Genomic DNA, 26827 nt, shown 5'->3' on the forward strand with positions numbered 1-26827 from the left:
GCCTCCAGCGATTTTTTGGGCACCTGCAAGCTGATCCAGCAATCGATATGCAAGCACTAGTCACAAGTACTAGTCACAAAATGTTGTAACTCCAAAGAGTAGAAATCATCTTCAAACAGCACCCCAAACCTTTGGCCCATTTATTTTGCTTACCTGAACCAACTGATCCTACACTGGAGCCTGTCTAGCCAAGCAGGATTTAAAACTACCCAGCCCAAAGCAAAAGCATTCTAGGCACCCACCACAATTTGTCTTCCGTATCAATTCACAGCAAAGCAGAAGGGAACTTTGTTATCAAGGGCATTTAAGTCAGGCAACTCCAGTGTGCCTTCATGCCTAATAGTAGCAGTCACGTCAGTAACTAAAGTTTGGTCGTGAAAGAACTGATCTAGTTCAAATAGAAAACTGAAATCCATCTGCTGGAGGATTTCATCTACCCTCTGTAACTAGGAATTCAGCTCTCAGCATAGACAACAGCAGTACAAGTAATCACTCCAAGTTCACTACAGAAGCCCTGAAGAGCGCTGTAGATCTGTAGATGTTCTCAGAAGCAGAGGCAGAAGTGGCAGAGAAAGATCTGGCCCAAGACATCTAATCTATCATGCTACATTAAGAGTAGTAAGAGTTTCTGATATCACAGGCATCATACAAATTCATTATTATTTTTAAATACTAACATTAAAGTAAGCTTTCACTAAAACAGGAGCAAATTCAGATGCAGTGAAATAGCAAGTATTTTCTTTAAACTTCCTCCTGTGGCAAATCAACATTAAAATGGGATTTCCTTTATACCTGTTGTTAAATTATAATTCTAATTTATCCTAGTTAAGCAGTGTTCTTAAGGGTGGAATAAAAAACAGAAATTAGTCAGAGGCTATACTCAGTCAAGTTAAACTAACGTTTTTGTATACTTAACACACTATATATTCTCCATGTGTAGCCCTGCACAGTAAACTGAAATTGGGTAAGCAAGCTGGAATCTACTTTGTCTGCTCAGACTTAAAGCATCACACTAAACTCCAATTATACAGTCTTGGTTACCAGTCACACACAGGAGATAGAAGGATCACAGCTTGACTTCCAGGCTCCTACACACAGTTTGTTCTCTACTAGCAAATGAAATTTCTATATTTAGGTAAAGAATAAAATTTATGTCAAGTAAGATCAAAAAACAGAACTCGCAGCTGTGCCAAGGGGGTTTCAGTGCAGAATTGAGTGCCTCACACATCTCTACCTGAGTTTCTCAACATTTCAGTAATTACTACTAAAATTCAGATTTTTTAAATTTCCCTTCAGTATTATTCAGCTAAGGTGTAAACTCAATGACTGAAACCAGCGCTATACTTCTTTACAATGGCAAAGATACAAAATCTTTACTTTCAATCAGAAAGGAACTCAAACGTTCACGAGAATTTTGAGTCAGTATTTTAACCCATAAGTACCAGCCTCCGCTGTTCAAAGCACTAGGTGATACTAGAAGCAGAGAACAGCACAGCATAACCTTAAGTTGCCCAATTTTCCAAAGCCAAAGTCCTTATAGAGAAAGGACACTCCCGGTAGATAATTTCAAAAACATCTTAGTGAGTCTCTAGTCACCGACAGTTTGTTCAATGCTAACAGTTATTTTCCCCCAACAAACAAACAAACAAACCAAAAAAACAAAAGCATCCACATGGGAGGAAAGTAAAACAAACAAAACCAGAAAACACCTTAAGAATAAAGGTCAGCATGTTTCACTGTCACCAACTTTCCTAAGCCATTTTCTGCAGGCGGAGGGAATGTCCCACCATTCAAGTATGTTCTATCCCGTTGAGATTCCATTGGTCTTTAGCTTTCCACAGCTTTTATCTCCTTACCAGCTTACCACATAACCCTTACAGGACTTTTAGTACTTCGTAAGAACATAATGATCTATAAGCTTTCATAGCGACTGTCCAGATGCTGCAGGTCTTCCTACACCAGGCTGGTTCTTGTACTTCTCCCTCCAACCCAGAGCTCTACTCCACCAATCACAAGAAAAAGGAACAACATTGCTACGAAACAGCATTAAAAACACTGCCTAACCTGAATAGTCTCAAACTCAGTGCTTTGATGACATTGGTAGGACGTGTTATATGTGAAGTAGCAACAAAGCATTAACTTTACCACTGGAAAAAAAATCTTGTTTCCGAAAGTCAAACCCAGTCTTCCTATCCTCCAGACACCTACCACTGCAGACAGAACTGAAGGCTCATGAATACTATTGTCACTCGGCGCTCGGTCTCCTGTTTCAAGCCTGTTACGTTTCTCCCTTGCATTCTCCCTTAACCAGCCTCATCTTCAAAAGCAACTTACAGCAAGACCAAGTTTTAAAGAGATTTTTTCCCCCCAAACTATTCAATTTTTATTATGTAAGGATTAATACTGATATATGATAAAAAATGAGAAAGAGTGCTAAGTAACCAAACCCTCCCCACTGAAGGACTCAACAAATAAACTGATTTTAGGTCTTTGCTTGGAGTGTTTTATCTGAAATGCAAAAGAGCCAGAACAACTACCACAGGGCTACGGGACCTTGCCTTTACTGAGCCACATCAGCAATCTCCTACAACCTGGGCTGGCTGAGCAGTAAACAACTACTAAGGTCATTTTGTTTGTCTGTGCATTTACTGTGTGCACATCTACAGCTTTATCCCCTCTCCTTGTCAGTAATCTCTGAAGTGATCTAAGGCAACAATTTCATCTTTGCCGTTACTACATAGACAACACCCACATGCAGAGCCATCTAACACCACAGTGATGCTGTCAAAGTCACATAAGGTTTGTGGCATCAAAAACACGATTGTGCTATCCTTTAAGCACTTGTCTATAAAATGTAACAGTACTTTGCACTCAAATCCAGACCACTCAAATGCAGGAAATAGCAACAAGGCTGTCAAAAAGCAACTGAAGTTTAGAATTCTAGAAATGAAAGCCTTCTCTCCACTCCTCATGGACTATCACACCCTCTGCTCTTGGCCAGCCAGGCCTATTCATACCTCCAATATCTTAATATTTTGATGAAACAGCAACAGGCTTCTAGTGATCTCTTGTGCACTGTTTCCCTCGTTTAAAAATTTTCTTGCTTTTCCTACTGTATCCAAAAATATATTATATATATGTAATTTACTACTAGCTTGCATTTTTTTTTTTTAAGATACTTGATCAACATTTTAAGCATGAATTAATCTTCTCCATTCCTCTCCTTCCCACTTACCTCAGCATTCATTTTTGGAGGGTCACTTTAAAGACTACAAGGGCTGGGTCTTCAAGAAGTACTATACGCTACCTGTTAAATAAAACAAATGTTGGAAGTGCATCTTAACTCAATTCAGCATCCACCACGATAGCTATTCAGAAGTTGCACTGTTAGAAAAATAACAACATGGCCCGGAGATAGAACCAGAAATGAAGAGAATATCCCGAAGAAAGTAGATGCATTTATCATACCTTCAAGAATCTTAAAGAGTGTAAACAACATATGAGAAACTTATATTTTAAGTACTTTTATTCAAAATGAAATCCACATACAAACATTTGAACATGTAAAAAAATAAAAAGCCATTTTCTACACCTTAAAGAGCACTTAACTTCTACAAGCAATCCTTTCTGTGAGAAACCCTAATTAGCAGATAGTTTTCTGTTCTCTTCAGAGAATTCTACATTAAGTCCCCTCCCGCCAATACCCACCCACACTTAAGACAGTAGAAAACATTTCAAAAATATCTAATAGTCTAGATCTCCCTGAATATATTACCAAAACCCCTTTAAGTTTCTTACAGGTAATAAGCACAGTAATATATTTCTCTGATTATTTTAGGGCAAACTAAACTATAGGCTGACAGATCTTTTTGATAACCTTCTTCCTTTCTCCCTCCTTCAGGTCCCCTAAGATTCAACTTTTTCAACTAAAATATATCTGACAATAAGAATAAACATCAGTAGAAGAATGACTCAAAGATTAAGAACTGATTTGGGTTCATCTGATCTGGCAGATGATTTAGGATCACCTGCCAAAATGACAGCTGTTAAAATGAGCATGCTGAACTAAAGAATTTAGTGTAACGCACATTTTTTAAAATGAAGTTTTGCTCAGTAATATTGGTTGGGTTACTTGAAGCACTATAATTCATCTCTGTGCTTTGTCATTCTATTTCCTTTAATTTGGGGCCAAGGCATTGTTTTTTCTTTTCATGTTCTCCCAATAACTTTTTTGGAGTTGCCGTAACATCTGGATAAATGAGGCAACAATTGTGGAAAGAGGTAGCAACTTAAATTGACATTATAGAAAAAAACAAATTTGGGGCACACAAATCCTTCTTCAGATCTCCAACACTGCAGCAAGCTTTGACACTGAGAGTAGCTCAGCATTTAAATCTATGTGCTTATCTGTCCAGAGAAGGGCAAGTTGAAAGAGGCGGTCCAAAGAAAGCTCCCCCAGAAACAATCTTTCTTCTCAGTCCTTTTCCTTGCCAGCTCGGTTGTGAACTTCAACACCACCATAAAATATTAAGTAAGAGAACAGTCAATATCTTTTGTACAGTGTCCAGAACATGGGGACCTAAGCCATGAGCTTCTAACCACTATCTGTGACAAAGTAGAAATACTTACCTAGCCCTGTTGCAGCTCTCCTATTGTGGAATCTACTTTTATGCACCAGAAATAACCTCATTAACTTCACAATGTTGGAGATGAAGACAGGTTTTAAAATAGCACTGTGTCTGCAGCGCACACTATTTTTCAATTCTATTGCTTCTACAACCATGATTCTTCCCCTTTGCTTGAAAAAAAAAAAAAGGCTGTAGATAAAACATCCCGGTGTTGCACAAGTCATTATTAAAACCTGGGTTAGTTTAGTATGAAAAACAGCTATTCCTCTCCATATTTCATTTCAAGATCATCTGATTGAAATGAACTTTTCCAATACTTATATTTAAATTTTTCCTGTCAAAAATTACACTGATTGTCACATGGGCTCATTTCTGCATCAATACATGAAATATTCCTTTTTTTCCACTCCCAAAGGGTATGGTAGATGATAGTATTACCATCTAATTTAAGATTACAGGTTAGTGCTAAGAAAAACTAGTGCTGAAAGCCTAAAAAGTCTTCCTTCTCTTGCTAAGATGCAAGAATGTATGCCAGGCAGGAGTTTTACCAGCAAACTGAGAAGAAACCAAAGAACACAAAAAGTATTTATTATCAAGCAACAGCAAACTCCACAATGCTTTAATGAGAGTAATCCTTGGAAAAATGGCTAAGAGCAATTTCAAGGTAAGGTGCAGTTACATGAGACACTTTTAGGAAGAGCTTTGTCTGCCTAATAACCTGCTTCCTGAAACTAAATCTTAACTATAACTAGTAAGCACATCAGTTGATAGCCAAGATCAAAATGAAAGGAAAAAAAAGGTCAGTGTAAGGAAATTGCTTCAGGTTTTTACAAGGTGGGAAGACACACATGTATTTTATGAAACAAAATAGAAGTAGAGAGGTAGTCTAGTTGTTCATTTGACTGGGAGAGGTAGAAGCAGTGGAGAAAACAAACAGCTGTGGCCAGTCAAAATTACAGTTATCCCATGTTCTCCAAAAAGATGCAACAAACTGATTCACAGCCTCTGACTGCTTATTTAACCAGGGATTCAGTTCACTTGCTCTTATTTACTCATTTTAAAAAACAGTAATTTCCATTCAAAATATCTATTCAGGGAGTAAGAAGTAGGAAGAGAATTGTCATAGAAATAAACAGAAGAAAACAGTAACTACATTCTAGGTGTCAGATGTGTCAGTCAGTTCATCTGCAATTCGTAAATTTTAAGATAAAGGGTAAAAAAAATCAGATGGGGCGGTTCCCTTTCTGGCAGACTGATACTGTACTATAACAACTAAAACAAATACCTACCACATGCTAGAAGCCAGTGAAGTCATAAATTTCATAGAGTTTATCTACACAAAATTCTCCATGCAAGTTCTTCCCACAGGAAAAACAGACCAATTCTTTTAGAGACAAAAGCCACTAAAACATATTGGTCATACAGTCAACAAGCGTTAAACACTGTGGATCTTAGAGTTAGCATCTGCAGACAATCATACATAATGCTCCCTGGGATTGATGTAGACACTTCCAGACCCTGAGCTCTGAAGGTGTCTACTATTCCAATTTTTGTAGTATGTTTGCTCATAAACAGGGTACGGGTGCTGAAGGCTCTCATGTTCCTGGGGTTCTTCAGGCTCGTAGTTAAGTTGTCTTCCATTCACAGCTTTCTAAACACACACACACAAAGATTAGTCAGGTTCACAGTCCTACTACTCCTGTTATTACAGCTCTAAGAAAAATAAGAGGTGCACTAATTCCAAAACAGACCTTTGAATCAAGAAGCATGACCTTAAAAATTCTGATAGCTAAGCAGCAAACTTAAACAAAACCGTTAGCAAATACTCAACATAAAAACACTGAGGCTAAATCTAAAAGGAAGTTAGATTAAAGCTCATGGAATCTAAAAAGCAAAGCAAACTATAAATAAAGTCTCTCAGCACTCCTGTGCTTTGTTATTATATTCAGCAGTAACTTTAGAGGTCGAGTGTTTCTGCATTGAAGCTAGTCAGCAAAACTACATAGGAAATACTAAGATACTAAAACAATATTGACTTGTTTCATTTCAGGGATAGCAAACTTTCACATCCAACAGTTACTTGTCTATGATGGACATATTCTCTGCTCTTCATGGAAAATATCCTTGCAAACTTATTTCAAGAAACAAGATAAAAAGCAAAGCTCTTGCCAGGAATTTAATCTATCTTATTATTTACCATATACTGCAAACTTCCAGTATCTCTCTCTCTGTACTGGCTTTGCGAAGCAAAATTTTCTCTCTGAAAGAAGAGTTATAGTGGAAGCAAGTCAGAATTCAGCAGTATAGAACAGGTTCAATTTAAACAAAAGCACTATCATCACAAAATACATTATGCCTTATAAAGTGTCTTAACTGAGCACCTTTCTGAATGCCTTTTACAAGTTGATCTCTGTTTGCTGGAAAAAGACAGGAGTTATTGTTAATCTAACAAGTATTACTTTCAGAAATACATTTTTAAATTTTAACATGCAATTTATTTCAAACAAGTCAACATAGGTTAAAAACCAAGTCAAGCCCTCAAACCAGATATCTATTATCAAGCTTTCACAATCAATCAAGTAGATAAATGCTCAGTCTGATATTAGACACATCTTCGTCTGAAAGGGAATTTAACTGTACATTACTGGGAGAGAAAGGATTACATGTTTGCTGCCCAATTTGACGAAAGCTAAACAAAGTGCTTCCAAATGAAAATGCCCATAATGAGACTATTCAAAACATTTGACGAAAATTAAGATAAATTACTCTGCAACAGTAAAATTAAAAGGTGCTTTTCAGCACATTTGCATAGATTTTTTTCCTTGATAATAGCAGTAAAGACATATTTACAACTTATCTACTCAACTTTATTTTGTTTTCCTGCTGACAGACCATACTCCCTAGATGTTTTGCTATGAACATCTATGGAACCTAAAACTTATCTTGCTTGTTCCTCAAAGCACACTTCTCTGATACAGCATCTCAGAGCTCTCCAGCAAGGCTTGGCAGATAGATGTAACCCAGAGCTAACTAGCATTCAATTCACAACACAGGATAAGGGCTAATCACAAGCAAAACCACCCACCTCATGCACCTCAAACAGTCTCAGTAAACCTGTAGGCTTACTCGTACTGCCACGCACTGCTTGCTAATAAAGAAATGGCTTTATGCAGCAGTAACTTCTTGCAACTCAAACAGGATTCCTTCACTTGATTCATTAAGATCATGTCTCTGGGACACTGGTTTTGTTGAAACAGGGTAGGAAGGGAAGAGACCCACAAGAAAAACACAGGGCATATGGCTGGGTCATGTTATTTCATTTCCTATTTATAAAAGTGTGTTTAGAAGTTTACTTTATCCTTTTATCCTCTCTCCTATTTATACGAGCTTTTTTTTTTTGTTTGTTTGTTTTTTTTAAAGGTCATTTTATTTTGGCATTAATTGCCAGTTCTTGGCTCCCAAAAAGTGGTCACACCTGTGATCAATATGGTTTTAAAATTACTTAACACTCAAGTTTTCAAACTCATTAGCTCCACATGCCTGGTATGGATAAAAAATAAATAAAGCCAACAACGATCACCCGCAGAAAGTTTGAAAAGCACTATCCCCTATCTCGAAGGTCTTTATCAATTACCTGTTCAGAGAGCTCTATCAGAAACTGTCTAAGGAAAGCAGGGGTTTGCAGGCAGCAGATATGCACTGTTCTGTGCCTTTACCTGTACCTCTCATATTCCACCCTCTGAAACTGTCACTGTGAACTACTGGGGCTCTGTAACAGCTTCGCAAGCCAAGACATTTAGCCTCAACACATAAACATTAATGTTATCAATAGCATGACTGTCTTGGTCTGACCAAAGTGTTTCATTAGCCCCAAATCTAAGAGAAGAAAGCATTATCAATACACGTGCATATGCAGGGTATTCACAGATGCTATTTTTTTTTGCTGAATATTCAGTAAAGAGAAGTGGCAGGCTAGAGGCTCATTATATTTAACAGAGAGAAAATAATATCCTACAAAGATTCTGTATTCTTTAAAATCTGGCTCAAAAGAAACACAAATAAAGATTTTCCTAAATAGCAAATGCAATATCTGAACCCCCCCCACCACTTCTCCCCACACATAACCCACATATAGGTTAAATCTTCCAAGTAAACCAAGGCCTTCCCTTGAATTTTGAAGTTCTCAAAAATGTGCATTAAAAAAAAATCTAACATCAACTCGCCTGTACTCTAAATAAAAAAAAAACTAAGCCAGAAGTTATTTTCACATTCAAAGAATCGTTTTAATCGATACCGCAGAGACTCAAACATTGTTCCTGTTATGCAAGGAGATGACACCAGTCATCTGGAAAGTCTAATGCAACGCACTATAAACATGGGGTAGGATATAGCAGAGGAAGAGTTTGAGATCATTCAAGATGATCTCAAAACTCACTGGACATTTACATTTTAAAGGAGAGCTACGTCAAAGACTTCAGGAAACCAAGGCATGCAAGCATGATAGATCACGTGCAAATTACATGCAATAGGGGCCTTTTAAGACAAACATAGCATTATAAACACGGAGTAGGTTTAACAATTTACTGACATCAGCTACAATCGAGTTCCTATGACTAACACTGAATCAACATGAAATATAATGGTCCTAACTATCACTGGCTCTTGAAACTCTTGAAACATAGACATGCCTTAAATTTCACAGCCAAAGTGCATAGAAGTATTATTCATCCCATTAAAGCTCTATAATTCAAATCTCAACCAAGTCCAATGCCATCAGTCTTTATAGATGTAATGTCTTGTTTTACCATATTCCAAACACATGAATTACACGTGTTACAAGCGCTGCTTCTCTCTTCTCTCCCAGCTGCTTCCCTCCATTTCTTTGAAGAAGATTAAAAGAGACATTTGGTCTAGCAATAGAAGCTACAAAACTGGAAGTTGACAGGCCCAATCAACAGTTTAAGTTATTGGAGAGGCAAACAAATTTGTATATATTAAACTAATACCGCAGTAGTCTATTACTTGATGTCATTACGAAAACATCAAGAGCCAGTAAAACTCTCATATTCATTCCAGAAACAACACTGTGATTTTTGTTCACTTCATGTTTAATAGGATATTTCTTATCCGCTCCAGCTTTTTTCTCCTTCTCCTTAAATAAAAAATGTGGAAAAAGAAAAGTTAAGTTCAAATTTTAAAATAATATTGGGCTTAGTTGTTAACCTGACCTGCATACTCACTGTGAAACACAAGTTGAAAAATCTACTGATTTCCATGAACCTCCTTTCCCCATTCCAACAGCTCTTTTCACTGTCTTCACAAAACTGTTTTTCCTACTCTTACTCATCAAACTTGCTGCCTTATAATTCATGAAAATACGATATTTTTCTAAACTCGCACCACTTTTACTCCTCAAGTATTAGAACAGAATCTGTAGATTTATTCCAATAGCACACTGCTTACCACTTATCACCAAGAGGTGCTGAAGAGGAATTCATCCCACAAGCAGGTGAGGTACAAAATCCATCACATAATCACTAAAGGGAAATGTTCTCTGGGCATGTACCGAAGCGGGGCAGGAAATCTGCCTGCTCCAAAACTTCACCCAACAGTGCCAACTGTTGGTACCAGCCACGTGACATAGACATGCATCAGGAACAAGAACAGGAAATTCTGGTGGGTCCATTACACTAAAATGGGAAATGAGGGAAAACTTCCTGTACAACATTAAAACACAAGAACTCTTTTTTAGAGAAAGGAGTTGCAGTTTTTACTGCCAAGGAACATGTGATAGAACTCAACATTATTAGGCTTTGTCACAGAAAACAAGTACTGGGCTGCCCAGCAGAGTTCAGATGCAAAAGGACATAGCATACCTGTCTGTTTGGGCTTTGATGCTTATGATAGTTTGTATTTCACGGAGTTTTACAACAGGAATTACATAAAGCATTGTGTCCACACTCCTTCTCAAACAGTCCTTTAAAACTCTAAATCAATATCTCACCAACACTTCATCTTGCATTTTCTTACCCCTTCCAATACAGAAATCCAACTACAACAATAGAGTCTACTCATAATGTCTATCACACCTCATTTACAAGCTTCCATTCCAGACAGTAGGACATTGTCAACATAGAGCCAAAATCCATTAACAAAATGACTTTTGTGCCTCATTCTGGTCCCTATCAGGTTAATGATTTCTTCCACTGTAAGCTTTCATTAATACAGATGAGTTTATCTACATGCATTTTGTGCTTCCCTCTATACAATCTTGTTTACCTAAACAGCTCCTCAGTCTAACATAAATTATAATAATAATGCTTTCTCTTTCATTTCAAAATAGACAGTCTCACCTGCATTAAAACCATTAGGAAAACATCCAGTAGAGTCCAAGATGGCTATCATCTATAATGAATCCCTATTGCAGCAGTTTTAAAAGCACCGCTGGCCATCTTTTCAAATCTGATCACCGTTCAATATGGGTGTTTTTTTTAGCTTTATGCTTTTAACCAAGCTATTACAATTTCACCATCTTTTCTGGTTTGAGCACTAATACAAACATCATTGAAGAGCTGCAGTATTTGAGAGGCTGGTTTTGCTAAGAACATCAAGTATTTTTACAAGAGGCAAGTCTAAAGCCACTCTTTCCAAGGCTAGAAATACTGAACTGTTTTCCATCTCCATTTTTTTTCCATTGCTATGAAAAACCCAATTGATTTCTCAATGTTTTGTGAGCTCGCAATGCGCACTGCATCCTTAAAAAACAAAATAACCACACACCCCACTTTGCTGTCCGCTCCCCACTCCCCTTCCTGTGGTAGCATCAGTCAAGCTATGAGTAACTCCATTCCTTCACAATGCAAAATAGTACTCAGTCATATTTTCCAGCAAGCACAGAAGTCATCACTTTGAATAAAGTGGGTCTAACTCTAAATGATTCATGAGATTGCCTGAATTAGTGCCTTCTCTCCTAGTCTATTAATTAATACTATAGAACAAGATTAATTCTTTCTCAGGCTACTGAAATTTTTCCATTGCAATTCTTGCTGATTTACCTCAAAACTGAACTGCCAAGTTGACATCCCTCTGTCACCAAGGATACAGCTTTCTGGCTGCTCAGAAAAAACACTGCTCTTAACTACTTTTGACGCAAAAAGTAGCTTTGAGACAGTATTTACATGACCAGTAGGAGGGAAAAAAAAAAAAAAAGGTCTTTAGTTAAAAAGGAAAAAAGCAAATAAAAAGGAACTTAGTCTTCCTCGCAAATAAAACTGAAAGTGGCAGAACTATTCACAGTGACACTCTTTTCTTTGTTTAATATTCCTTTGTTTTGGACTTCTGCACCACTCTGAGGCCATAAGTGAACCGGTTCTTCGCAGTTATGAAGTGATCAAAAAAACCCAAATTGGTTTCCACAAATTCAACACAGAGATATTATGGTGATGAATACTCCTTACAGCATACTTTATGTACATGCACATTATTTAACATTAGCACATAAATGCAGTGTACATAAAAAGCATTTGCTATCCAGTATTATGACACATGTACAGTTTCCCTCATTTATTTTAATACCATTAGCAGACCCATCATCCTCCAGCTCCACTTCTCAGATTTACAAGGCTCCACAGAAGGGAAACAGTCAGAATCTATATAGTCTTTATAAACAGCCTGGTTTGTTATAAGAAATGTAATAAACAACAGTTAACTCAAGTCGTCTCTTGTAATAGGCACTTTTGTGTCGCCTACTACAAAGAATCATTTTGAATTAACTCTATCACGTAACTCATCTGTACTTCCACAAGCAGCCCAATCCACTGCAAACCCACATTCCAGATAAGAAAAATCAGTTCTCCTGCCCCTTGCTCTCCACTTATTTTGGAAAATGAAAAAGCAAAAGTAAGTTTCTCTGTGTGTCAGCTCTCTGATCTAGCAGGTTTGGATGACAACCACACAAACACTACATGCTGGTGGGCAATTTCAGCACACAGAATAAAGCACAAGCCAATCCCTTGTTTATACCACCTAACTCAGGTCACATCAAGCTATTTGTTGAATTGAAACAAAAGCACCGCTGGCCTGTGAGTACTTGTCACAGAACTGGTACAGAGTTGATGAATTTTAACTCAAGAAAAGAGATACAAATTGAAAGTCACGTAACTATGGGCATTTAAGAGAGATTTAGTGATCTTCGCTCAGTCAAAATAGTTCCATGTGTTATCCACATAAAAGCAACAAAAACAAAAAAAGCCAAAATTCAGATATATCCCCATCACCCAGACCTCAGTTACTTAAAAAAAGGCAGTGTTATTCTTGGTCACAGAAGCTCATTAGCTAAGATCATGCTGCCAAAGTCAGTGATGCAGTTTATCAAATTTATTTGCTTCAAATATTAAAAGCCTTTCAGAGAATCATTAAATCCTAAGGTGATTAGAGAATATACACCTGTAGCTTCTTCAGTTCAAGATCAGCAGAGTCTGTTACACACTATTAGAGACCCAAAAAGGATTTATCTGCCAGTTCCCTATCTCTCAGAAACATGTTAACAACACATTAAAAACATAAGATTCAGATACCCCAAAGGTAAGGAAACCTTTTGGCCGTGAATAAACAACAGAACAGCTCTGTACATTACCAGAAAATAATAATAATAATAATAGACTGAATTAATGTTAAAAAAGACAGATGAGAGTATTTAACATTTCTTCAAAGTTTAACTACTCACTCACCTGCAGCATAGCTTCTTTCTGTGGTACAGAGAACACTCTATCCTCACATGAAGAGGATGGTTTGTGAGTGGGTGGAAGATCAATCCTGTATCAAAAAAAGAACAAAGTATAACATGCCACGTTTACAAAATCAATTGGATAGATAGTTCTTCTTCTTTCAAAAAAAAAAAAAAAAGGAAGCCAGATCTTTCAAAGCTCACAATCAGGACCAAATGCTTTTCAGTTAGCAATAGAACATGAAATAAATACTCTAACATTAACTAGTAAGTTTAATTTACATTAGGCCTCCAGTTATATTAGCAGTCTTTACTATTTGTGGCAACAGTTAAGACTGACCTATCCTCCCACTCTCCAGTTGAAAGTGCAAGTGTTTTTTTTTTTTTTCCTAAGCCTTCTTTGAAAGAACTAAGACATATATGCTTCAAGTCATGTTTGGCTTCCTCATTTCTTTTCAGCAACATGTGATTTGACATTTGTCTGCCCTGAAAATGCTGCCCTGAAACCATGGCAGCTGAACAGTTTCTACAGAAACCTCAATCACTTAATACACTTAAGGGGAAAGTACGAACGCATTCTTTTGCGTACGGCTTCCAATTAAGAAATCCAACATATACTTACACTTTGTCAAGATACGATGGCCTTTTCTTCCGTGGAGTCAGCAGCACTGTCACAAAGATGGTAATGATAAAAAGAGCAAGGACTGCTCCAATCACAGCCCCTGCTACAGCAACAGAGGATGTCTGCTTATATGGCACATCTGTAATGTGATAGCATAGATTACACCTTTTTTAAAAAGTTTACACTTTTAGAAGCTTTATAAGCTACACTTATAGAAGCTATTTCAGTGGTTCTCTGAGAAATGTTTCTTCCTTGTATCTCCAGGTAGGAGCCCTCTTTCTGCACTATTGCTTTTGCGGTCTTGATTTCAGCCGCCCAACTCAAAATTTGATTGAACTAAAAGAAAAGGTTTAGGAATAATTAATGCCATTTAAAGAATCTCCTTGACTATTACAAAAAAAAAAAAAAAAAAAAAAAAAAAAAAAGCTGCATGCTTTTATTTTCAATTTCAAAGCAAGATATGATAACACATGCTTTGCACTTACACAAGCGAGCTAGCTGTTAACTCAAAAACATAAACGACTAAGCTCTATTTGCAGTCTTTAAAGCCACCAAAGTCTGCCAGAAAAGGAAAACTGAAACTCAGAATTAAAGAAAACGTTATACTGCTACAAGCAACAAACATGCAAACCCACTAATGCTCGGTTTAAACTTACCAAAGCAGCCCCTAAGACCATCTGTCATCTCCAGGACTTAAAGTTGTTATTAGAAACAGTCATTTTTACAAATAAACTTTTACAATTACAGCCCTCCATCTAGCAATTTACTTCCACTTTAGGGGGAAAGAAGAGATTATTATTATTTTTGCTTAACCTCATTATTGTCAATCCCTATGTTTAACAACTCTCATACTGAATTAAAACATTTGTCAATCTTTAAAGGTCACCCATCTACTAAGCTAGAAATTAAGTAATCATTTTAAATCTTTCAGAAGACTAAGTTGGCAACTTGCTAGCAAGCTCTAATTCAATATCATCAGTCTGAGTGTTATATTCACTTTAGAGCTATCCACGCATCACCAGGCTTATCAAAAAATCACACCACTGAACCAGTTCACACCGGCTTTAATGAAACTGTTACCTGCAAGTATGCAAAAACATGGAACTACTTCAATCAGGAAAGTAATAGCAAAAGGAGCTCAAAGTTAACACAGCTCTATATGTGGTAATAGATTTTTAATGCAGTGTATTTTTCTCTTTTTACTTCAGGAAAAGCTATATGTGTGTTCCTCCAAACACCACACAAGCTCCTTCCATTCAGGCTCTTACCAGAAGAAATTTCAGGAGCTTTTTCAGCTATACCCTCTATTACTATAACAAAACATAGAACTAATATCAATCACAAGTGTGTTTTTGTTTTTCTCCCTAACTTCTATTAATATTAAAGTATAAAGCCACAGGTTAACAAAACAAGCAAAAGGGTAGCAAGCTAAGTTACTGTGCAAGATTGATGTAACCCATCATCTTAAGCAATCAATGTTCTATTTTAGGATATTTGATGGAAGCAGCTTTCCTGACACAGTCTTCATTTGCTGTTATGACACTACCCACCAAAGTTCGCCTTCACTCATAAGTTCGGGCACATGAATTGGCTTAAGCTTAGCTTACGCTGGACCCTATCTTGTTAAAAGTCAGTTTGTTGCAGGAAACGGAGAAGTGTTAGGTCCAGAATTCATAAAGACACCAGTCTTGTGAGTGCAGCTTCACTAGAAGAGTTGCTTGCCTGTAGGTTTTATAGCATACTATGGTTTCATAGACCTTAGTGTGTCTTGTCTAGTAAGCCTTACAGTAAAGGCTAAAACACCTTCAAGTGCAAGTTCAATAAAAGTCTTGCCATTGAACATGGCTTTGCCTGATATGGCAATGGCCACTCACTTCCCTCATCAGGAAACACAGATGCTCTTGCACCAAGAGTAGCAACACCCAGGAACTGCTGCCTGCAATTATCACAGTGCTGACTTGCTTTGCCTTTGAATTGCCTTAGCAAAAGTAGGTACAAAAAATAAGCTAGTCTAACACTAGAGAAGTGATCAGAAACTCGGACCATCTTGCCAAGCTGAACAAGACAGAAAACACCAGAGATATGATATCACCACCATTTGTGATCAGTTGGTCATAAATAAATGGGAATGGTTTTACTCCAACAAATAGGGTTAAAACAAAGCTACCCAATCTTAAAAAAAAAAAAAAAAAAAAAAAAAAAAAAAAAAAAACCTTATTTTTCCCCAAGCATCTGAATCCTAAATATTTATTAGCTGTGCTTAAGGTATAATTATTTAGACAGCACCTATCCCTAGTCAGCATTCTCAGTTGTTTACACTTTTAAAAACTGTTCCTAAAGCCAGCTGTTTTGTAAGCCTACGGTCTATGAAGAAATACTAAAATAAAGTTTTCATTTCTTCTACCCTCTTATCCAACTTGGTTCCAACTTGGTTTGATTACAGCTGCTCCCCTTGACTTTTGCAAATATATCTTTCAAACAGTTTTGAACACTACCTAGGCTGAAGAACATAACAAAAGTTTATTCACACAACAGCCATTTGTACTTACAATCAATTTTTTTTTTTTTACAGCAGATATAATGTACAAAACATTGCAATACTGTAAGACCTATCCTATTACCAACTTCAACTCCGAAACATTTCAACTTTTCAATCAATAGTTAAATATCTTAACAAAAGAAAAAAAAACCTCAAAATCCACAGAGACACAAGCAAGATATCCCATGTGGAGAACAGGTTTATGGTTATGTTTATTTTGAAGTAAAACCATCTTTTAAAGATGATATATCAAGGTTTTTTATTTTGTTTAAGAGGTATGATCCCTTTACTTCAGAAATAATTTGGATCAGAACTTCCTACTAGGACCTCAACTCCTTTCTTTGAATTTGCACTCAAACTACTAATACACAGAATAGTATTTGCTATTGTACTTGAGACTTCTGTCCACCACATAACAGTGCTCAGTTAATAAAAATATGAATTTTAGCTGTTGAGGGAAGCCATCCTACTTGACTCCCAAATAAAGCAGTTGTCTTACTCTTTTTCTTTAAGATATGCAGCTGTGTGTGATCACAGTGTATTGTCTACGACACTCAATACAGCTATCTTTGTCAAGCTCTTAAATACTGTAAGCTTCTAAATACTATGAGAACAGAAAAGAACTTCCATCATGAAAGCTCATGAAGTAGCCATAATTATGGAGGCCATTACATTTAATATAACAGGCAGTTTTCCATTTGCAGGTTTCTAAAGCTAATAACCTTATAATCTTCATTTTCCCAGCTAGACATTTAAAAATGGCACTTCAAAAAAAGTCATCTTTCTAATTTTGAATTTATCATTGTTCTGTAATTCATCTAGAGTTACTTCATTTCAATTTGCCTCCCTGTAATCAGCAGCATTAGTTTGGTGAACCTGCCCAGGACAGTAGAACTACTTCAGGTCCCATAGTAGATGTCCTACATACGATGCCCTTTTAAAGAACAAGCACTTACTGTTAAAGGAGCAGCTAGTTACAGGGAAAAATTCAACTGTGGCACAGAGTGCAGAGTGTACCTAAACTTCTGTTCCCTGTATTCTGCAGTTGCAGAGCAGGTTTTTATTGCATGAAGTGCCAATGCACTGTCTGCTTCCCTCCTACTAACCTGAGGTTCCAACTTCTGGTTACCTGAAGTCCTTTCATCCACAGTGTAACTTATAAACATTTACCTTTAATTCTCAATGTAACTTTTAAAACCTGTCATACAGTAGTAGTGTAAAATTGCCATTTTAACTACAGGTCAGAAAGTCTCTAGCAAACTTAACACCTCTTCACAGGCTTCATGTGTTATTGGCATCCTGGAAAATATGCAAGCTTGCTTGCTTCTCCAACTTAGAAATCCATTTTTTTTCCCCCTAGATGTGTTCAGTTTTCCAGCTTTCAGTCTCAAAGGCAGGATTTCCACAAAGCCTTATAAATGGGCCTTAAAACTATTATGTGTACTTGCACAAAAGAGTCTTGTATTCAGTAATGCGATTGGACATCCTGTTAAATACAGGCCTAACAAAATACCTCACTTATAATGCATATATACACACACACACTCTAGCAGAAGCTTTTAAAAATCAGCTATAAAAATATTTTTTCATATGCCTCAAAAGACAAGCCTTTGACCTGTTTACACAGTTACTCGTCAAAGTCTTGTTTATAGATAAGTTATTTTCAGTGCAATGACTTAAGTACACGGTTACATGAAGGCTCATTAAAATGGTAAGAGGTATTCATTTTTGTGCAGAAAACCTAGAAATAAAGCTTTAATTCTGCTCAAACTCATTTTAACTGGTAAAGAAGTTGCTATACAGAAGCATTAGATTTGTCATGGATGGTGTCTACATTTAAGTAATTCAGTTAGTGTTCTGCATTCACGCATTGTACTGCATTACTAGATCTGCAAATTAAATGCCTCAAAAGATATACTTGACCACTGTCTTAGGTAAACTTTTTCAATCAGAAAGCCAAGAAAGTCACTTTTTATTCTTAATCAAGTCTGGATGGTAACTTTAATTTAGCCTTTGTTACCTCTGACATAGATCAAAATAAGCACTCTGCATTAAAATTCAAATCTTTTAACAGTAGTATAGCATTGGGAGAAAAAATAATAAAAAAGTTTGAAGCAGCTCAAATACATTTTCCCAGATTCAACATTTCAATTTGTCAAGTCACAATATAAAAAGCTTGGGGGAGGAAAAAAAAAGAAAAAAAAAAAGAAAACTTCAAAAAGTTTATTCCTCCTTACGTGTTAAGTATAAACAATCAAAAAGTGACCAGCCAATGAAGTCAACTGTAGGTACAAGTTTACTTTTCAGTGGTTACTACACATACCACTCCCTCCGGGATATTACCGAGCCATCTATGTGAGAAACAAAGTCTTCTTCATTGTCATCATAACATTCACCACCCATATATTTCATTCCCAGTGTTCCACCTTCATAATAATCCATTGGTCTTTCATAGCGTTCCTGGTACCTGTTAATATTGTCTATATTGTTCCATTCTGGCTTTTCAGGGTCTTGTAAATAATCTTTAGATATTAGGCTGTTCATTGGATGTTTTATTTCTTTTTTTAGACTGTCAGGGTAAGAATCCACATCATCTGACTGAAGAACATCTATTTGAGACTCTTTTTGCATATCTGATGGTGGAATGTAGTTCTTAGCAAAGTAGTCACCACGGAACGTCCGTCTTCTCCTATAGCAGATAATTCCAACCAAAACACTGACAAGTATGAGGAAGAGGGCCCCCCCCACCGCACTACCGATGACGGTACCCCAAGTGTCTTCCTGCATTGCTGGCAAGGTTGATGTTGGGATATTTATTATTCTAGGTTCTGTTGCTAAACCTGTGATGCCATCAGTCGAAGGATGCCAGGGAACCGTGGGCAGTCGAGTGGTAGTAGTAGGAGGATCTAATGGAAAGAGCAAAGAAGTAGACAAGACACAGAAAAGGCACACAATGTCAATGCAAGCTAATCAGTTAAGGGTTTATAAGAAAGCCAAGTTGATGGATACGATCTACAAGAATAGTTTTTCATTCTTAAGTCTGTGGTACTACAAAACGAGCCTCTTGCATTTTCCAGCTTTAGTGCATTTTATTCTGAGCTATGCTGCAGCAAGATAGGGAGCATCCTTCATAGCACAGGATGGGTCAAAGTTAAGACAACATCTTGCCCTCCTCACAGTTAGGAGGGGCAGCTTTCCTCATCAGGAGGTCCCTGCTCAATATTTATCTCAACCATGGGAGATCACAGTATTACAAAAAAGAAACACAAAAAGTCTCATGCCTTTCCAGACAATACTTAGAAATAGTGGATCAAATTGACTAGGACGCAAAATAAGTATACATCAAATTCTCTCCAGAAATTGTTTAGAACAAATATAAGAATGAAAAACCATAAAATGTGTGCTAAGTCAACAGCACATGAACTACCAATTTCCAGCTATTCTCTCCAAAAATACTTGTTGCATTAATACAACTTACACAACTTCAGGTTTTGAATAGTGAAGGAAGCATAGCTAAAAATGGCATGTATAAATTTAATCTCAAAATAACACTATTTGTACTTGAACAATCCGTTTCCAGGATTTCAAGTAACAAAAAGCCTGAAACACTTGAAGTAAAAATGCCATCCTGCATTCCTCCACAAAATATATTGATTCCTTCTGTGCAAAAGTCTTTCTGTGTTCTCTCTCAAGGTGCTACATCAACCAATTTCATGTCGGGCTATACAAGTAAACAAGGAACTGCCAGTTACTGGGCTTCTTCACTGGTCAGACGTGTCCCTTTGTTCTTTTTATCAGCTGGAGTTTTGTGCATTTAAGAGAGTTGCAAGCAATGGGCAGATGATCACGAGAAAGCTTCTAAAAATTACTTTGGATTGCAATGTTATACGCAACAACAGTTTCTACATTAGCATAGTGTTGAATAAAAAGGTTTACTTTGCCTTGCCTAAGGCAAGATAGTTTTAAAAACAGCAAAGAGACCAGCTCCAAGCATATTATTGCATCTTGAATCTTTTAGAGAGAATATCACGTGGTCACTAGTTCACTACATCATGTTATAGAGTTAAATGAATATAAGCAAGTTCCATGGAACTATTATGCTATGGAGGCACATAAATTTACCTGAGTAAAGTAGAACTTAAGATTGGTCAAACTTCTAGCTATTTGACAAATCTTACATTTTAAAATTCATAAAGTATTAAATAGATTGCTGAATGTAACAGTTAAACCCAAGAAAAGTTCTGTACAGATTTTTCAAAGCACAATTATGACCTGATCTAAAAGTAGTGGTGACTTGTTAGGTGTCTATACGTAAATGGTATTAATTTGACAGCGGACAAGAAACTAAACAGGAGGCATAATCAAAATGAATAAAAGGAGTTCGGATTATGATTTTAGTAAAAACAGGTTTAGAGTTTCGTACTTTAACAGAGATGTAGAGATTTAGGAGTCTGAATTTACAAGGGTTCCCACATCCTACAAATCCATAGGTAAAGTTAAACTCCAATTTCTCTTCCTTGAAAATATATTTGAGTCAGGATATAAGATTTGCTGGTTTTGTGTACAAGTTTCAGAAAGGACCACAAATATTTACTTCCAGTCTTCTTCTTTAAAGTCACTGGCATGGAAAACATATATTCTCCTCTAATACTCAGTGATTAGGTATCACCCTCTATACCTCTATAAAAAAGCCTAAGTACGTAACACTTGCTTTTGGGAAAGCTTAGCCATCATCCATACAGAAATGAAGATAATGGCAACTATACTGTAGTGGTAACATCTTGGCATTTTAAATTGCGTCCACCTGTCGCCAGATTGTCTATCTGAATTATCTTCAAGCACGAAGTGACATAGTAATTTCACCACAACTCTAACGAACTCAGGAGGTTCATTCTTCAGCAAAATACTTCTACTGTGAAGATATGTCAATACTTTTTATTGTTGCAGAATGACAATATTAAAACCAGTTTTCTTTGTTTACAAAGCAGAAGAGATCAGTGACACCTAGAAACCTGTTAAGCTACCCAGAGCTTTTCAAAAGGAAAAAAAAAAAAAAAAAAAAATCACATCAAGCTTCCCAAATAGAAAATAGTGGAAGAAATTAAGATCAGGAGTGCAAGTGGAATTTCAGAAACTATGGTGCTGATGTGGCAGCTTATGTAGTACGTCAGGTTTACAATGTATTCAGGAATCCATACAGGCCACAGAGTTGCAAAATTTCTGAAAATTTTCTGATTTTAGTAATCGTGTGCCTTGATTTTTATTTTGCTTACCATTTTCTGGGCTCCAGTCCAATCCTTGACATATGCCCTTATTTTTACTACTGGGGGGGGGGGGAAGGGGTGAGTCAAGACCCATAAAAAGGTTCTTGTAATGTTACATAGTTACCAACCTCAATAAAGTAAAATGGACTTATAACCCAAGAAACCAGAAATGGCAAAAGCCTATTCCGTCAGTAAAATAAACACACCAGTTCCCTCCATACCCAAAAACTAAAGCCCCATTCAGCTTTCCCAGTTTGTTTAAAAACCTATCTTCCTTATTAGTCTTCTACCAATAAAAGCAAGATTTGTTCTTTGCTTTAAGTTATGCACTAACATCTTCTCAAAGAGCACCATGGCCACTGTACAGCATGCTTAGCTTCCCCAGTATTATATATTTCCCAGACGTTTCCATGAAAGCTGGTATCAGCTTACAAAAATGGCTTTGCCCTACTTGGGTCTGGTATTTTTAAGCTTCCCTTAAATGACTCCTCTTCATCCAATTTTCACAGCTCTTGCAATGCAAACAACTTAATTCTAAAAGCTTACCTCCATAAGGTAAGCTTAGATATATTTGTTATATATTCTAGTTATGTGCATTGACTCTTCTCATACCCCCCAAATACTGCATCTCTCCCTCTGAATCCACTTGCAGTTCACCCTTGTTCAAGCACCCAGAGCCCATCATCTCTCCTCCTGCAATTCAAAGCCAACAGAAGTTGAAGAGTCAGAGATGGATGGTCACTCCTTAGTACCAGACCAGTATCTTCAACATATCCAACAACTTCTGTTAAGCCTTACCTTGAAATGAAGCAGCACATTATTTTACATAAGCGACCACGTAAGTCTAGAGAATGAAATAAATTTCGCTTACAAACCATTCCTAATTTAGTTCAATACGAATTCTTTTGAGAAGTGAAGTAACCAACTCCATAGTGAGGAAAAACCTGAATACTGTCATACATCTCTCACAAATAAGGTTGTCACTTAAGGATTATGGAAATTTAAGTCTTGGAGGGAAAGGTATTTTGACATACCTAAGTTTGTCAGACATAAATGAAAGTTAAGTGAAGAGTAAAGTACCCTTTCTGGATTAAAAGGATCATCTTTACAGACCATGAGACTTAACAGGACTTCAAAAATAAGGTTGTCTCTGTTGTGATCAGAAAAACCATACCAAGTTTCATCAAACTATACGTTCTTAGCTAAAATACTGAAGACCCTTCAGAAAACCTTATTTCAGGAGCAACTGGAGCAAGTCAAAAAAATACTAAATACAATCTCTTTGGCAATGGAGCTAGAAACTTGCTATATGCCATCACCACTTTCTATCCAATGCTGAGTCTTTAACCAATCTTCTTCAGCTATACCAACTGTTATTAATGGGGATTTAGCATCTTTCCACAGCAAGGATAAACTATGGACCCTTTTCTATGTTCCAGACATAAGAGTTCGGAGCTCTTCTCCAGTCATATGGAATTAATCCTAAATCAAGTTTTGAGCCTCAGATATCCACAGTTCTCTACTGCTCACTAATCTACGTATTGCAAGATGAAAATATCACCACATACAGTAGTGTCTTCTCTGACCATTGGTTAATGCTTTGTAGGAAGCTAGTCATGAGCCTTAGATGAAAACATGGTGGTCTGAAAAGAGTTACGCCCAACTTAAGAAAAAACAAAATACAAATAACATACACACACAAGCAACAGGCAGAAACAACAGTTCAGCACTTGTACTTTTCCCCTCAAGTGGTGAGGCCTATAGAAATAGAAGAAAAGGACAGTCCAGCTTAGCTATTGGTTGACTCTTCACTCCCTGTCCTCCCTAATTATTTGGCCAATGTGCCTCACTGCATATTTTGCTAGAATAAATAAAAATGCTGCCTGAATGCCACACATCTGTACTGGTTAAGTTGAAATTCATTACAAGCAGATTGAAGATGCTTCAGCTGTGTTTTCTGAGTCTTAAAGGATTCCAAATCTACCTAAACTTTCAAATACAAAGGCCATTTAATCTGAAATGGGATGCATCATAACATTTCTTCAGGCAAAGATTGAGAGAACTTGGAAAACAATTTTTTGGGGAAAAAAAGTTGTTCTGCTTCAGATTTTGAATGAGTTCCTCCTTGGCAAATAGTCTACATTTCGGTTAGTATCTTATTCTGGCATATGGATGAGATTCAGTGAAGAGTGTCAACAATCATGTATTCAAAGAAGAGCAAGGCCCAAGAAAAACAACCACAGTAGGTCTCTTTTGGGGATTGTTGCTGTCAGCAAGGCAGTCGTCTCTTGGATCAACAGGAGATCCCCTATCCTCCCACTCTCCCACACTGTGGGTAGACTGAAATTAGTGATCAGCCTTCCACATGCAGCAGTAGTGACTATAGGAATTCATTTACAAGACTGACAGCTTTCAAAAGCTCCAATTACTGTGTACAGCTTCAGACAAATTCCTGTTTTATTGAGCACTAGCAGATAACAGCCAGAAAGCCACAGCCATGACAATGAGAACCTGTCAGCCTGATAACTATGTGAAATACCTTTATGATCATCTCAAGAATTTTTCCTGTAAATAAAAATGACACTTTAGCTCCAACACAACTTTCCCATAGTCTGTAAGACAAGAAGTCACCATAACTATAATTCCAAGATCGACTGGTTCTGCATAAATAACATGACCTGACTTTCTTGCAATTGTAATTTTAGGGATGAGTATGTACAGACAGGTATATTCATTTTCATGCATGGGAAAAAGTACAAGTTTTGATTGCTGATCATATTTACAGAATCAAAAACTTGTGAAATGGACTTTGATGGTGATCCTCCACTTATAGGTTGAATAAGGGGGCTAAGGACAGAGACGTACTCAAAGAAACTAGCAATAGTTTAAGTGATTTTGAACATTACATTCCAGAAGGTTATTTAATCATATTTAGTGATGTCTTTTTCATCCTTGTATTACTTAAGACTTCTTAAAAAGCGATAGTCTTAAATTGTTTTAATTTTCATAAACAGTCATGAGTTTACACATACAGGAATCACTGAAACCAAATATTTAATTTCTCAGATGCGACTCTCACTATCAACCACAGAACTTAAGTCTAGTCTACCTAATAGATAAAATTAAGTATTAGTCTTATTTACAAATAGTTCCACTATCTTGAAGTAATTTTAAGTTTCCATTGAACTAGCCAATGAGCTAGCCAGTTAATTGAAGCCTATTCATTTTCACAACGGCTCATAGTGTAGTTAGACCGACAGTTTGAAACACCACGTCCTGCTCTAGAACTGCTGTTAACTAAGAAGCATGATAACCAAGATACATGTGGCTTCAAACACTCTCTATCCATAGTTTAAGTCTTAAGCTCCCATTCTTTTAAGCATTCATATTTAATTTCTATATTTGTACTAAGAAATTACCTATGGTTCTACTCATGCATTTTCTAAGCAGAATGCCTACCCACATACACTCTAAGTCACAGTGCTCTGAGTGAACTTTTAAAAGTCCTTGCAAAGAAGTTGCCATAGTAAAACATTAAGTGCATTAGGCTAAAGTGACATAACGATATTTTTGGACAGCACACAGACACAAACACAACAAACAAACAGGAAGTTCAAGTTAACCTACCAAGAGTAATGAGTAGCACTAGGGAAAAACTTCAGGCTTAACAATTTCCATTATACATTGCTGTTATTGAAGAGTCAGTTTAATTCCAACTTTTACTGTAGCTCTGAACTTCCTACTTCAGTATTAAACTAAAGTATTTAATATATCAAGCAGCTCTGTTTGCTTGTTCAATTGTTGACAAAACAGTTTGAGGTAACATATTGTCTTTGCCAAGCAGTAAACTTACCCAATATGTAAATAGTCTTCTGATCACTTCTCTGACCAAGGGAATTGGTCACCTTACAGATGTAAGTTCCAGTGTAGTTGTAAGTCAATGGGCTGGTGAACTGCAGAGTGTTGTTGACAGAGAGCAATCCTTCAGGCCATTGCCCATCCAGTCTACAATAAAACGAATATATTTTAAGTAGGCATCTTCAAGACTAAAACATAAATGTATCTTATAGAAAGTAATATTTGCAGCAATCTAGAGATGAACTTTTGACAAGCTTTTTATTAATATTCTCAAAAAAACTCTGATGGAGTATTTTCAATATCTACCTGAACATTTAGTTCTTTAACTTAAGGGATTTGGCTCTGATCTGCAGCACAAAATTTACTGGCACTAGGGAGGTAAATAGAAAATAAATATTTGAAAATATTGAAGAGTTCAAAATAACTACCCAGCTTGAACTGTAGAAATCAACAGTAACGGTACAAAATCTTTCTACCACCATTGGTATTATCTAGCCGGTTGAGTTATCGTGATAACATTTTCACCATTATGGACTTTATTTACAGGCCAACTGGACTAGCATTTCCACTAGCATTTCCTCTGTAAGTGTTCAAACAGATTCTTCCCTCCCAGTCCGCCTCTTCACCCTGGACCACTTTCACTTCCAAAATGTAGAAACATAACTGAATTTGTTGCTTAGAATAAAGCGAATGGTCCCAGCATCTCATTCCCCTGAAGCATGCTGCACGTGACTGCAGAACAACTGTGCAAGCAAAATAGAGAAAAGGGAAGGGACAGAGGTGTCAGGACTGCTTTAACAGAGCTGCCAAATGCAAAATACCCATCAGGACGCCTGCACGGGTACTATCATTGCATCACGGCAGACTCCAGTTTCACTCACTCATGCAACTTCAGCTTCTACTTCTGCTAAATCACTCTTCAATCCTAAATTTGACCATTTGATAAACCATTTTATCTCAGATTCTTAGGCACCTTACTCCCCCTTGGGCACTTACCAAGTTACATAATTATACTGCTCTGCTGCATCTTATTTGGCTGCTAGGCAAACAGCTGTTAGGTATTAACTCAAACACTTGATAACCTGATTTCAGTATCCTGGAATAATCCAAGATTTTTTAAGTAATAATTAAACAAGAGCCTCCTGAGACACTTTCAATCATATTCTTAAATAGAAAAAAAAAAAAAAAGTA

At 36.8% G+C, this 26827-nt stretch overlaps 1 protein-coding gene across 1 annotated transcript in view; it reads right to left on the minus strand.

Moving 5' to 3' along the window:
• Positions 1-5960: 5960 nt before the first annotated feature.
• Positions 5961-26827, minus strand: part of NECTIN3 (nectin cell adhesion molecule 3) — a 53891-nt gene continuing 33024 nt past the window's right edge. Inside the window, exons 5-9 of the mRNA XM_088534307.1 lie at positions 25632-25783; positions 13976-14114; positions 13358-13442; positions 6826-6888; positions 5961-6279 (exon numbers count right to left, since the gene is read on the minus strand). Coding sequence (XP_088390433.1) covers positions 6103-6279; positions 6826-6888; positions 13358-13442; positions 13976-14114; positions 25632-25783 — 616 coding nt within the window. The 3' untranslated portion in view covers positions 5961-6102. The remainder of the gene's footprint in view (positions 6280-6825; positions 6889-13357; positions 13443-13975; positions 14115-25631; positions 25784-26827) is intronic.

Source organism: Tinamus guttatus, unplaced genomic scaffold, assembly GCF_059628265.1.
Source record: "Tinamus guttatus ecotype Peru unplaced genomic scaffold, ASM5962826v1 Tinamus_guttatus_pri_ptg000035l, whole genome shotgun sequence".
Classification (NCBI taxonomy): domain Eukaryota; kingdom Metazoa; phylum Chordata; class Aves; order Tinamiformes; family Tinamidae; genus Tinamus; species Tinamus guttatus.